Source organism: Loxodonta africana, chromosome 2, assembly GCF_030014295.1.
Source record: "Loxodonta africana isolate mLoxAfr1 chromosome 2, mLoxAfr1.hap2, whole genome shotgun sequence".
Taxonomy (NCBI): domain Eukaryota; kingdom Metazoa; phylum Chordata; class Mammalia; order Proboscidea; family Elephantidae; genus Loxodonta; species Loxodonta africana.
In genome coordinates, this window is record NC_087343.1 from 101,740,524 (window position 1) to 101,755,060 (window position 14,537).

Consider the following 14,537-nt stretch of genomic DNA (forward strand, 5'->3'; position numbering starts at 1 on the left):
GAAATTACATACGTGATTTATATTGGTAGATATGTTTCTGAATTTATTTCTAATGCCAGTATTTGAATATTTTCTTTCATGATTTTTATGACGCTAAATTCTAAATCACAATAGTCAAGCCAGTGCACAAAATCAGATTTTTTAAAAATTAACAAGTCAAAACTAAAAATGGCCATATAATCTCTTTGAGCAAAATAGCATAAAGAGCAAGTCAGAGGAAGTAGTTAAAATGTTAAAATCCTTTCAATCTGGGATTCAACACTGAACAGTATTATAAAATTTGCTATTCTTTCAAAATATCAAGCATGCTTTTCTTCACTTGCAGTCATTTCATGAAGAAATTCAGCATTCCTCTCAACTTCAAAATATGGATTAGCCTTATTTTTTGCTTAGCCTCTCCTATGTTAACATTATAAAATTACAGCCTACTTTGTTCAACGCTTCCTCCAGTTTGAGGTCCTACCTTTTTTAATACCATAGTAATGCCATTGCCATTTTTATCTGGCATCATCAAGCCATGCATTTCAAAGTGTTTTATTAGGAAAATTAAAATCACATTCTTCAAAAGACAATACTTGTAAGATTTTAAAAATTTTAATGGAAATCTTTTCAGATCACATCACATATTTCCCTGTCTTGTTGAACAGCAAATCTTCAGCACTGCTTGGTGGCTGTGCCTTGTTAATACCAACTCAAGACTTTGTACCTCTCACCCCTATGAGCTTAAGAGCAGGGTTCAACTGTGTTCTGAAGCACAATGGGCATTTCATGAAGCGCCTACAAGGTCCACAGGGGCCCCAAGGCCCCATTTCAGCTGGAACCCCTCTGGTCCCATTTGTCTTATACACTGGGTTTCCACCTTGGATTTTGTCTGAACCAAGGGTTTCCCACATTAAGATAATAGTTTGAAATTCATTGCGCCAAGTGGTCTTTATGTTTTTTTTTTTTATATCACTTATTATTATGTAATAACTTCATGCCACTTACTATCCTATGCTACTTATTATTATGTATGCAATATAGATTTTGGTGTGCAATTTATTCATTTATTTATTTCACCATTTCTGTTGTTGAGATCGCCTCTACCAGCAGAGTCTAGGGAATCAGGTTTTAAACTTTGGGTCTGAAATTTTTGTTAAGAAATACGAGTGCCAGAGAAAGAAAGAACAAAAAATTTTATGGCCAGTAAGAAGAAATCATCTTCTTAGTGAAGACCAAGGAGTTAAAAGCTGTCCATTTATATAACCAAATTCATTGCTGTCAAGTCGATTCCATTCCAACTCTGTGACCCTATAGCTTTAGAATTCAAAAGTGCATATATGCATATTGTTATTTAGATTTTACTAAACCTTATTTTGGAGCCCTGGTCATGCAATCGTTAAGAGCTTGACTGCTAACCTAAAGTTCAGCAGTTTGAATCTACCTGCTGCTCCTTGGAAACCTTATGGGGCAGTTCTACTTTGTCCTATAGGGTCGCTATAAGTTGGAATTGACTTGATCGCAACGGGTTTGTTTGTTTGTTTTGGTTTAAACCTTATGAGGCAGAAAAGTAAGGCCTATTTTCCCCATTTTACTGATAAAGAATCTGAGATTCTGACAGGTTGGGCTAATAAATGATGGATGTGTGACTAGAATCTAGCATTTCTAATCTTTAATCCTGAGCTTCTTCCAAATTAGATCTTCAGGCTAGGGGCAATCATGACTTAAGTAAATGTTGTCAAAGGGTCCTTTCCAGTTAAGTGGGTTGTTTATATTTGAACTGATACTCAAGTTTAGCTTTCCCCACATAGCTAGTACATGAAACCACTTTCTCATTTTTTTTTTATTATATGACCACATATATTTATACTTACAATATTTAAGCTTGTTGAATAATATACCTACTGTCATATTCTATGTACTTTCTAGAAGCAGGAGAAGTCAGTCATATGCTGCACTCAGTCAAATAATCTTGTTGTTGTTGTTGTTTGCCATGGAGTCGATAGCGACTCATGGTGACCCTATAGGACAGGGTAGGACTGTCCCATAGGCTTTCCTAGCTCTAATCTTTACAGGGACAGATTGCCAGGTCTTTTCTCTCTCAGAGATGCTGGTGGGTTGAACCACGAAACTTTCAGTTATCATCCAAGCTCTTACCTGTTGAGCCACCAGGGCTCCTTAGTCAAATAATAGTTAGGTACAGAGTCTTCAGTTAGCAATGCTGAGTTTGGTTTTTTAATAGTACCATGTCTGAAACCCTTACTTGCTTGCTCCTCCCACTTTTTGCATGAGAATAAGAACTTGACTTAAAGACTAGGGAAGAGAAAGAATGCTCTCCATGGGATCCTTTATGCTTTCACAGAAATAAAACGAACTGAATGGAGGTTTTACCTCCTGCCATCAGTTGTTATAAAAATGTTTTTCTATAACCTGGGAGAACATTTCCAAAGTGACATGGGAAACTAGAAGGGGATGAGGAGGAAGAGAATTTCTTTCACAAAAACAGAGCTAATGAATGTTGGAATCAAGGTGGCCTGCCTTTTAAAAGGTTAAAAGAAAAGAAAAAAAAAAAGGAGGGGGGAGCTCCAAAGACTTACTAACCAGGTATCATTATTAAGAAGAGTTTCCTTCTTCAATAATTTTTGTTAAAAATGACAATTTTCTTAAAACGTACTCCATAGTTCATATGTGAATTTGACTAAGTAACTGTACAGTCATAAAACAGATAAATATTTGGTCTAAATGTGAAGAATTAGAAACTAAACCTGAAATAAAATTATACGGTAAAGGTAGCAGACATAAACTTCAGCTACCAATAGTACAAAAGACAAGTGCTTAGTACAAATATCCACTTGCATTTTTCTAGCAATTGCTGGCTGTATAACGTGGGCTGCTCCCTCTCTGGGCTTTGCTTTTCTTATCTATGGTTTTTCAGAGTTCACTCCAGGGACAGTCATACTAAGAGTACTCGTGTGTGTGTGTGTGTGTGTGTGTGTGTGTGTGTGTGTGTGTCGGGAAGATCTGTGTAGAGAAAAGTTTATTCTATAAACAATGATGTTTTAACCTGTCTAAGAGAGACATTTACTAGTTTTATCTATTTTATAAATCTAGGTTCCAGGGATCTCATCGAAGGTGGGGAATCCCACAGGTTTAAAAAAAAAGACTTTGAAAGCCACTAGTTTTGATGATCTTCAAGGCACTTTTCACTGACATTTTCTAATTGTTGGTCTGTTCAAAAAGTTTCCTTCCTCTGTACAACAAGTTTCTCCAAGTGTGGTCCATAACCAATGGTGTCAGTGTTACCTGGGAACTTGTGAGAAATTCATATTCTTCAGCCTCATTACAGATGGATAGAATCAGAAACTCTGGGAATGGGGCCCTGCACTCTGTTTTAACAAGCTCTCCAAGAGATTTTGATGCATGTTTAAGTGTGAGAATCTTTGCTTTAAAGGTTATGTGGTGCATATACACAGGCCTTCTCCTATGTTCTAATAAACCAAACCAAACCAAACCGATTGCTGTTGAGTCTGTTCCAACTCATACCGATCCTATAGGATAGAGTAGAACTAACCCTTAGGGTCTGCAAGGCTGTAAATCTTTATGGGAGCAGACTGCCACATCTTTCTCCCACTATGTTCTAATATCCAAAACCCACTGCTGTTGAGTCAATTCCGACTCATAGCGACCCTATAGGACAGAGTAGAACTGCCCGATAGAGTTTCCAAGGAGCACCTGGAGGATTTGAACTGCCGACCACTTGGTTAGCAGCCGTAGAACTTAACCACTACACCACCAGAGTTTCCTATGTTCTAATAACTACTATTAATTAATATAACTGTAAATATGTCCATTCTATGGCATAATACTATTTATGTTATTTTAAGTCTTACCTCTGCTTCTTAATTTATTAATTAGGGAGGTAGACTGGTCAGGATATTTGGAACATTTGAAGGGAGAAGTAGGAGCCTACTAAAAACACTATGAAATGTTTGCTAATTTATTAGGTCATTCCTCTATGAAAATTTTTTTTCTAAAAATTACAGTGCATCTAATAATAGATACTTCTTAAAGTATGAATCATCAGTCAACCGAAAATTACTTATTGAGCACCTAAAGAGCAAGTTGTATTAAACAAGTCCACGACATCCCTCAATAAAATTAGCTTATTACTGCTGGTGTTTTTTTCACCTAAGGTAATGTTTTCAACTTGGTCCTTGTTGAAACAGAACTCTATTTGAAGGGAGAAAGGAAAAAAAGAAAGAAAGAAAGAAAGAAAAGGAACACCCAGCTTTGAAGCAAAGAAACACACCCGCCAAAGAAGAAATCATCTTCAAGCTTGTAAGGGAGTAGTTCTCAAACGTTAGTGGGCCCGACCCTGCTGGATGTGATTCCCTTCTATGGAGTAGAGCAGCATCTGCATTTTTAACAAGTGTCCCATGTGATTCTTGGGCACACCAAAGTTTGAGATCCACTCTCTTAAGGAATATTCATTCTGATTCAGATTCAATAAAGAACAACAAATCCCAGGTAAAAATATAAATTTCAAAGTCTGGGGCAATTAGTCAATAACATGCATTTTTAGTAAGATTTTAGAACTGGTGAGCCAGTCTAATAGTAGAATATTAGTTTAGTTACGCCATTCCTTGAAAAAGAACTCAAGACTTTAATTCCTTTTCTCATGTATAAAACAGGTTAGGATAGGAAACAGATTTTCAGTAAAGTCAGCCTTCAGAGGTCACAGCTCATGCAAGCTCAGAAAAACAAACTGAATGGTTGAACTTACTTGTGCATTTTGGCAATAAGGACGCTGAAGCTCTGCTCTGCAGAAGCCTGGGACAGGAAGAGCAGACCTGCCACATGTCTGGATGGAAATGAATGGTCAGAGCTGTACGGGAAAGCTGTGTGCCACTATCAACCCCTCATTTCAATTAGCATTAGAATAACTCGTCGAAATACTTGTTTTGGGAAAAAAATGTATTTGCTTCTCAAGTCACTGTCAGAAAATGTCTTGTAGTACAAGGATGATAAATGCAATGCACTATCCTATAGCTGCCCGCCACTAGTTTTTTTAGCAGCCTGATGCTGCAGTGGTCAAGAAAATAAATCCCAGAGGTTATACGGTGATGGATCCTGCATAAGTGGTTTCAGGTTTTTGTTAATAGATGTTGGCAGAGAAAGAAACATAGCAAGAGAAATCATGGAAAGAATCATTTGCCCAAGTCCACTGCTTCAAAATTCTTTGGAGACCATTTCTAATATCAAAAATATGAGAGGTTCCAGAAGAATAAATGGTTCATGAACAGGCAATAACAGCAATGATGATGTTAACCTTACATTCCCCGTGTAAATCTTTCATAACCACTGCAGAGCTATCTCTACAGAGAGATTTTGCCCCACATAACACTTCCCTTGGTTGCCCTTGCTAACAAGAAACCAACCCAAAGTACCTATTACTCTTAAAGCCTAAAGCAGCAAGAGATGGGTTAAGAAAGATACAGATGAGCAGGAAATACTAGAGGGCAATTGTCATGGTGGAGCTGAAATTTGTATTAGGAGATTTCTAGAGCAGATATTTTGGACCAATGGTATCATGATGAGATGAGAATATTCAGTGCTAATAACCATAGGAAAGAGTAGATTAGTCCAGTCTGAAAGGCTGATCACACAGAAGGAAATACACACTTTTGGGGCAGTTATTATGTGCTGGAGTTTTCAAGGAGGTGTTCTTCACAACAAGCATCTCATTTGTCAGGTAAAGAAACTAAGGCACAGAGAGGATAAATCCCCACTCAAAGCCAAATGGCTAGATGTTTGCAAAGCTGAGATCAGAATCCGGCATTACTGATACCACTTCCCCACCATATCTAATCCACGATTAATCCATCATATCTCATCTTTTGGATGGGGCCTAAGAAGTCCATGATACAAAAAAAGGATTTAATTGATATAGGATTTGTGGAAATGTTTTACGTTATGCTTAGATGAAATATATCCTTAGGTACAGACTGTTGAGAAAGGCTAATCAAAGGCTTAGAGGAAGTAAAAGGCAGGCAGTAATAACTCCAGGTAATAACCCTAACTGTTAGGTTCATATAAAGCATATGAGACTTAACTGTACTCTATAATAAATGATAGTCTAATGTCTGTTAATGAATTGGGGGAAATTGTAGAATCTGGCATAAAAATTGAGAACACCTCTATATTCCAATTCTAGTTAATAAAGTTTATTAATTACATTCCTTGAAAAACTGGATCACTGTCTCATATTATTCTAGATAGATCCTGACTAAAAAACAAGCCAAAATAAAAAATCTATTTAGCCTTAACTTGGGGCAAAGGACCACCCGGCCATGCCAATCCTCTCCCTGGTACGTACGAATAATCCTTGGTTTTTGTTACCCTGGATTTTATTACCTGTGCGCAACCTAATCCTTCCAAATGAGACCCAGGCACTGTGAAGCTGGAGTGAAAGACATCGCTGTCGGTTTACAATAAGCCATGTGTGGAGTCAGCCCTTTCCTCTATTTTCAGCACCGGGTGCGTACGCCTTTATTTAATCAAATGATCCACGAGACACTACAAAGAAGAGATAATGACAGCCTAGAAGGGCTGTTTTGTGCTGCAAAGCCTGGAGCGTGGAGCAATTATGAGCTCAAACCCAGGCATAGGCAGGCTCTATCTTCCTTTTCCTACTGAGTTTATTCCAGTGAATTGAACAGGATGATGAAGTCCAACAAGTAGATTTGTTCTGTAGTCCATCCATCCTCTCAAAGAAGGATTGCCTTCACGGAAAACCCTCCCAGTGCTTTGTCCAGCCTAGTTTGAAGTGTCTCATCTAATAATAAAGATTCGATTCTTTTTTTCTTAGAAGATGATTCACTGGCACTATAATCCTTAGAGAAATTCCCCTGCCCTGCCTTTTTTTTTTTTTTATCCTTAAACTTTCTTTCCTATTTCTATTGCTTCTTGATGCAATTTATGGTGCCAGGAAGGTATTTATGTTTACTTTAGATTTTGAACTACCTCTTCAACCTTAACTGTGGGCAAGCAACAATTCTTAAGCTTTTACTATCTTTGTTCAAAGTATACACTAATAGAAAATCATTACCATTATATTAATTCTATGGTAAAGAAATAAAGAGGCCTGTGTTTAACTTGTAGAATCCTCTTTTTGAGACTTTTAATTAAATGTTACAAATATTTTTTTTCTGAGACTCTTGCATATCTACCACATGGAAATGATACCTGGACGTTTCAATGAGTGTACGTCATATAGAGCTGAGCTGTGCACAGGATCATAAGCAAGGAGCCCTGGTGGCATCGTGGTTAAGAGCTTGGCTACTAACCAAAAGTCAGCAGTTCAAATGCACCGGCCACTCCTTGAAACCCTATGGGGCTGTTCTAAACTGTCCTGTAGGGTCTCTATGACTCCAGGGCACCTAACAACAACAATAACTCTTCCTTAGTCTACAGTGTCTTCCTTCAACAACGCTTTTGCTTGACCCCACCATAAAGGGGTGCTCTGACATAACTCTGAGTTCTGTATTGTTCTCTGCACTCTCTGTGCTTTTGTATTATGATTATTTTTTCCTTTTTTTATATTAGGTATCTTGGCATAGCCCAGCCTCCTCCACTTTAAAAATATTAAAATTTCTCTTTAATTCACTACAATGTTCTTATAAGATGGTTTATTCCATTAAATTTGAGTCATCAGAATCTACATAGAGATAACTGGGAAGAAACTTAAGTACACTAAATATTTGAAACAACTGCATAAAGTCACCACTTTTCAATAGAAAGTTAAAATTCTTTAATGAAATTCTGATTTAATCAGAGTAATCCAACTTGATTTCACATAATTTCTACTGCTTTCATAAGAAGCATGGTAACTGTATATGCATTGCTTCTTGTTTTGTATCCTAAGATATGGGGTTTTGATGTATTCGAAGCGTTAAGCTTTTGGAAAACTAGAATATTCCTGTATCCCTTTATTCTTTTAATTATTTTGCTCTAAAGAAAATTAAGACATAGCAAGTAGCACCGCCGTTCCGGCTGAGTACTTTCTCACCAGGATTCATTTTTGCTCAGTGTAACGTTGTGGCTATCTCCTGGACACATATACGGATCCTTATAAAATAATTTGATAAAATTTTCTTCCAAATCACATTCTATTCAGCTCACAAAGCATAAGATTTTATCTGAGCTATTTGGGTTTTCTGCATGTCTAAAAATTTCAAATACATCTTCTCTGAAAGTTTGTCAGAATACCAATACTTCCTGGGTAAGGAGAAATGGTGTCAGTTTTCAGAGCGACCCTTGAATGTGAATATGAAAGATCATACTTTCCGAAGTAGGTTTGGTCACTGACTTTCTGATTTTGAAAAATCCAACATCAAACACAAGGACCTCACGGCCCTCAAACACATCCATTCATGGATGGTTTAAGGAGCTGCTGAGGAAAGGGTCACAAAACGCAAGAGGAATTTAAAAGGGTGTCAATCAAGACAAACTAAGGGGGCAGTTTTGTTTACAAAAGGCTTCCCTATTCCTTACCAATCCAAAGAGAAACCCCACTATTTTAAGTCTTTACCAAAACATTTATTTCTATGCCATTCAGAAAAAGAAAAAACACTGTTTCTGATCACACCACCTGGGTACTCCAGGGCAACGACATCACTTCGCTGGGCCTTAGTTTCCTAAATTGTAAATTAAACGACCCCTAAAAGTGCTGTCTTTGTGATTCAATTTGTTTGTCACTTACCATATGCCTGGAAAAAGACATTAGACCACTGTACCTTGGATACCAAAAAGTTATCTTTTTAAATTGCTTTTTTGTTATTAAGAAATCAGACAGCTGAGAAAGGTTAATTGAGAAAGGTTAATAAAGAATATTTGAGGATGAATACAGTCTCGTGGAAAACCCTGGTAAGTGGAAGACTCATTTGTTAGTAGCAAGGTGGACAGAAGAATGTTGAGAAGATAAGCCATTTGAAAGGGAAGCCCTTGAAGAAGCATTCATTATATGGAGCTGGTCCTGGTGGCAAGTCTTCCTTCTCAATGAAGTCTGCACATTCACTGCACACAGAACAAACTCCACACAGGACACCCCTGGGTTCCACTCTCTTGGCAAAGGAGTGAACATGATGAATTCACCATATTTGTGAGTCATAAGAAAACAGAGAAAAGATTTTTGCAAAAAGCTATTTAAGAAGTGGAGATAAGCCTGGTTCCACAAAGCACTCACTTCAAAGCAATATGTTAACTATAAGAGGTTCTTAATTTTTACAAATGAAGAAATAAAATAGTCAATCACCTAGATGACTTAGAAGTTAATAAAGAAGGTGAATGAATATATCTCAGAATCTATTTGTAAAAGTGAATTTCTTAATTCACACTTAACTTTCAAAATTACCATCCAGAACCAAAACTTAAGAATATTAATATAAAGGATTTAGACATTACCCTCCAAAAGAAAGACTTCACAGAGAAATAAGATCCAACCACTTCATTTTCTGAGAGTTCCTAAAAACAAACAAATATTTAGCTAAACTTTGAGATGCTTTTGAAAATACTTAACTAGCCAAACAAAATCAAAACAAAAAATCATATAAACTAAAGATTCTTTTTTTTAAATTGTGCTTTAAGTGAAAGATTACAGTTCAAGTTAGTTTCTCATATAAAAATTTATACGTACATTGTTATGTGACCCTAGTTGCTCTCCCTATAACGTGACAGCACACTCCTCCTTTCCAGCCCGGATTTCCTGTGTCCATTCAAAGCTCCTGTCCCTTTCTGCCTTTTCATCTCGCCTCTGGACAGAAGCTTCCCATTTAGTCTCCTGTTTTTTTTTTTTTTTTTATCTACTTGAGCCAAGAAGCACACTCATCAAGAGTATCATTTTATGTCTGATAGTCCAGTCTAATCTTTGTCTGAAGAGCTGGTCTTGGGAATGGTTTTAGTTTTGGGCTAACAGAGAGTCTGGAGGCTATGTCTTCTGTAGTCTCTTTAGTCTCCGTCAGACCATTAAGTCTGGTCCTTTTACTAGAATTTGAGTTCTGCACCCCACTTTTCCCTTGCTCTGTCAGAGACTCTCTGCTGTGTTCCCTGTCAGGGCAGTCATTGGTGGTAGCTGGGCACCATCCAGTTTTTCTGGTCTCAGGCTGATGTAGTCTCTGGTTTATGTGGCCCTTTCTGTCTCTTGGGCTAATATTTTCCTTGTGTCTTTGGTGTTCTTCATTATCCTTTGCTCCAGGTAGGTTGGGACCAATTGATGCATCTTAGATGACCACTCGCTAGCTTTTAAGACCCCAGATGCCACTCACCAAAATGGGATGCAAAACGTTTTCTTAATAAACTCCTGCAGATTCTTTGGATGTTTCTAAACAATATGTTTTCTTCCCTTGAATAAATTAAATTTTTTGTCTTATTCATATCTGACATCAGTGGTATTAAATTTTAGAGAGGATTATTTCTGTAATTTTTAAAAACAGATCCCACTTACCTCTATATTCTTAATTGTTCACTAATATATCTCAAGTTTAACATTTTATTAAAGGTAGAACTCTTTAAACATATTTTAAGGTTTTGAAATAAACCAGAAAATATCTTCTCCTTTTAATAGAACAGTTTGGGACCATAGAACCTCAGAGCATTTTTAAACAATGATAGCAGAAAGTTTAGTTAGAAACGTGTGCCTAGTCAAATTTGGTTTCTTATGAAAAATGTTTTAATTTTATGCTAATATAATGTGATACAATACAATATAGTATAATATGATACATAATATATTTTATTAACTTGGGGTCCCTCCCCAAAGATCATTTTTAAAAGCAACAGATACTGAGAAACATGGCTATTGGGCTGAAAATAAAGCAACAGATTCAAGGTTGGATATTTTATTACTTAATCCTCAAAACTTTATAAAGTGAAACCAACTCAACTTTGGAAAATCAAGAAGATAGTCACCCACTTTTAAAAAGTATATTTAAATTGTCTACTTCCTTGAATGTTTTGCATTCTCTCTGTGAGTGTCAGTTATGGGAAACTGATGAGAGTTATCAGAAAGTAACAACCTTTGTGATCAAGAGGAGGCAGTTTTGCAACTTAATTTGATTATTCCATAATTTTGTGTTAGGAACTAAGGTCATAGTGGTCCAGCGCTTCACTTGATGTCTAATGCACAGTAGGTGCTCAATAAATATTTGTTGATTGATTTAGTCACTCAGAGTGACATTTGGCTAAGGACACATATTCCTTCCAAATGTAACACCAAAAAACATATTAGAAAATAATAATGAGCACCCTAATTTAGAGTGTTCATCAATTTAAATCATTCAAGTCTAGAACTAGAACTATATCAGAGATCATCTATGCAATCTGCATGGGCTTTTTACATGAAAAAAGTCAATTACATTTTCCCGGTAAGTTACTTGCATACAGTTTGGTCAAGTAGTATGACTAATGTTAGAAGTTGTCAGGAAGTCTTTAGTTTAAGAAGACATTGTTTTACCTTCACTACAGAGTTATAATTCATTTATATTTACACCTATGGTTTTGAGCTGCCACATTTTAAGCTTTATCACACCAGTTCTTAAAAATCCTTAAAAAGTGCACTTACATTTGAACATTGAGGCACAAAGCTTGGATAGAATGGCTGCCGCCTTTTTTTGATGCTATAGTAATTTCTAACTCAAAGAACGTCATTTTAGCTTTCAGAAAATATGCCGTTTTCCTTTTCTATCATCAATTTCTGCTATACTTTATGTTCTTTACTAGTTAAGCAAACGTGGAAAATTTTAAAATATCATATTTTTAAAATTATTGCTTAAAATCTTACACAAATGATTTCTAAGAGTCAATAATAAGTGTTATATAACAAACGGTATTTTATCTTAATGTAAAATGTGTTAAGGCAATTTTAATGGATGTGAAAAATCTTGGCTTTAGACTTAAGGTAATTATAGTACATAAGACAATTGTTTAGTATTCAAGATACTAATTCATTAAAAGTTTTAGGTGGTTTTTAGGTGGTCTAAGGTAACTAAGAGGAGCCCTGGTTGTGCAGTGGTTAAGTACTCAGCTGCTAACCGAAAGGTTGGCAGTTTTAACCCACCAGTTGCTCAGCAGAAGAAAGATGTGGCAGTCTGCTCCTGTAAAGGTTAAGAATTTGATAATTAACCAGATTTAAAGAGTTCTACCCTGAATTACAGGGTCGCCATGAGTCAGAATCACCTGGTGGCAATGGGTTTCTTTTTTTTTTTTTTTAAAGAAACTAATATTGAAATCATACTAACTCCATATTTTCAATCTTCTTCAGGGGAATGCAGAGGAGACTGACCTGGTTACATGACTACTATGCAAAAAGCAAAAAGAGATTGAGTGGTGGGTTAATAACTGAGATTTAGGACTTAAGCGTTTCCAGTTAAAATCTGAGAAACAAAAATGTTAGCCACATTTGGATCCACTCAAGTCCCTAGGCTGTGCTTTTCATGTCATGTTTAATTACTTCTGTCATTATTCATCAACTAAAATTTATATTTAATTTTACAACCCACATTCTCATGTAAATTTAGGCCTTTATTTCAAATGAGGCAATTTAATTTTCCCGTGGACCCTTGTGCCATTTATTGCTCTGTGTGGTTAAAAAATTCACAACAGACCAGCCAAGGCACTCCTTTCACTAGGGTTTCTAATGACAATAACAACAACATAATGATAATAAAACTCCTGGCATCATGATAATGATTTCTAAACAAAAGTTGTGATTTTATTATGGAGACTAAGAAAAACAGAATACACCCTTCACGAATTCTGGAAAAGTCTTATCTTAAATCATAATTGTAACGATTTAGTTACACTTCAGTCTCAATCTGGTAGAGGTTGTTAAGTGAGGGAAACTGCCATTTTTAAAATGCTAAAATTATAAAGTAACAGAAAAGAGACATTAAGTCGATAAGGGAAAATTATTAAAGTTATTCTGAATAATGAATTGGCTAACGACTTCTACTGAGATTTCCAATTTATTAAAGTAGTAAAATCCATTGGAAATATCTTATTTGACCTACTTTTTTGCCTCCAAAAAAAGAAGACACGCTAAAAAAATTTCTCCTCAAATATGAAAAATCTGATTATGAATGACAGCTAACCAGATTTTAAATTGAAAAAATCTGGAAAATGTACTGTTTATCTCAGAGAAATAAAACTAAAGTATAGTCTATTTTCTAACAAATGAACATAATGCTGCTTTTTCAGCTTTCTGTATAAAATAAATCATAGAAGTCTTTATGGAGTTGGTCATCAGACAAAGCAGAATTAGCCAGTAAACACTTACTGAAAGGAATATTTTCTCATTAGCCTTAATGTATAAAGGTCATTAAACATAATAAAACCAAAACCAAACACGCTGCCTTAGAGTTGATTCTAACTCATAGGGACCCTACAAGACAGAGTATAACTGCCCCATTGGGTTTCCAAGGAGTGGCTGGTGGATTCGAACTGCCAACCTTTTGGTTAACAGTCAAGCTCTTAACCACTAAGACACGGGGGCTCCACTAAACAGAATACATCTTGTGATTCAGCAATTCTTCAATACTCAAAACATTCACAATAGATTTGATGTTATGAAGCCTGAGATTCAAGCTAGCTAGCATTCCTGATTACACAAGTATGTTTTCATAGGAGTGTGATTCCTTTTATCAATACCTTTTGGACATTTATTAGGTTAAAAAAATCTAATACATAAGTAAATAATTTATATTTGCTTATATAATTATAAACTACATAAATTATATACTTATAAATTACTATATAATTATAAATTACATAGATTATCCTAGTCAGACTGCAGTCACTTTTATTAAACTTTGGCTCCCAAAGGCTTCCATTAAGTTTGACTCAGCCTATCAAGAATTACTAAAAACGGGGATGTGAAGTAAGTAGAAATTCACACTGAAATGCTATTTTCCTGTCTTCTTCGTTACTGAAATAGGCATTCATATCATTTATACCCATTAAACACAAACTTGATTCCTTTTGCAACTTCCACTATCATTTTAATTATTTAAAATTTAACTATGGCTCCAGAGACAGTCTCAGCTCCTGGAGCTCCTGCCCTGTAACTGAAGCTTGCCTGGCTTGCTTTGTGTTTTATTTTTCTAGCAAATTTACCTTAAATCTTATCTGTGTGTGTGTGTGTGTGTGTGTGTGTCCACTGTGGATATCTAGGGTGCTTTAAAACCAACAAATATCCTTTTCCTAGTTGAATTCAACTTAACCACAAAAGTATTAATTTTGTGAAAAATTAAGAGGTCATGTAATGAGAGCCAGCACTGGGCTCCATTATCCTGGAGCCAAGTTATAATAGTTCCCTTTCTTTGATCAGCCCAGGAAGCGGTTTGGGAATCAGCCGGTTCATTTGGTAGCATGCACCAGCAATACGAAGGCCAATCTGTGACGACATAATTAAACATCTTAGACCTAGCTCACAGCCATCATGGAATCCATTCTCTGCTTGAGATCACTTTGTTGTCCTTTCACTTTGTGCCAACTCATCTGGATTT

At 36.0% G+C, this 14,537-nt stretch overlaps 1 protein-coding gene across 18 annotated transcripts in view; it reads right to left on the reverse strand.

The window, feature by feature from the left end:
* The window catches only part of MCTP1 (multiple C2 and transmembrane domain containing 1), a 632,230-nt gene that overhangs the window by 229,636 nt on the left and 388,057 nt on the right, over positions 1-14,537 (reverse strand). For 6 of the 18 annotated variants that reach the window (XM_003404987.4, XM_064274173.1, XM_064274190.1 and 3 more), the window contains 2 exons: positions 9,442-9,501; positions 4,763-4,840 (listed from right to left, as the gene is read on the reverse strand). The exons of 5 other annotated variants lie outside the window; for them this stretch is intronic. In XM_003404987.4, the coding sequence (XP_003405035.2) occupies positions 4,763-4,840; positions 9,442-9,501 (138 nt within the window). The remainder of the gene's footprint in view (positions 1-4,762; positions 4,841-9,441; positions 9,502-14,537) is intronic. 7 more of the 18 variants (XM_064274179.1, XM_064274195.1, XM_064274192.1 and 4 more) reach the window with 2 other exon arrangements.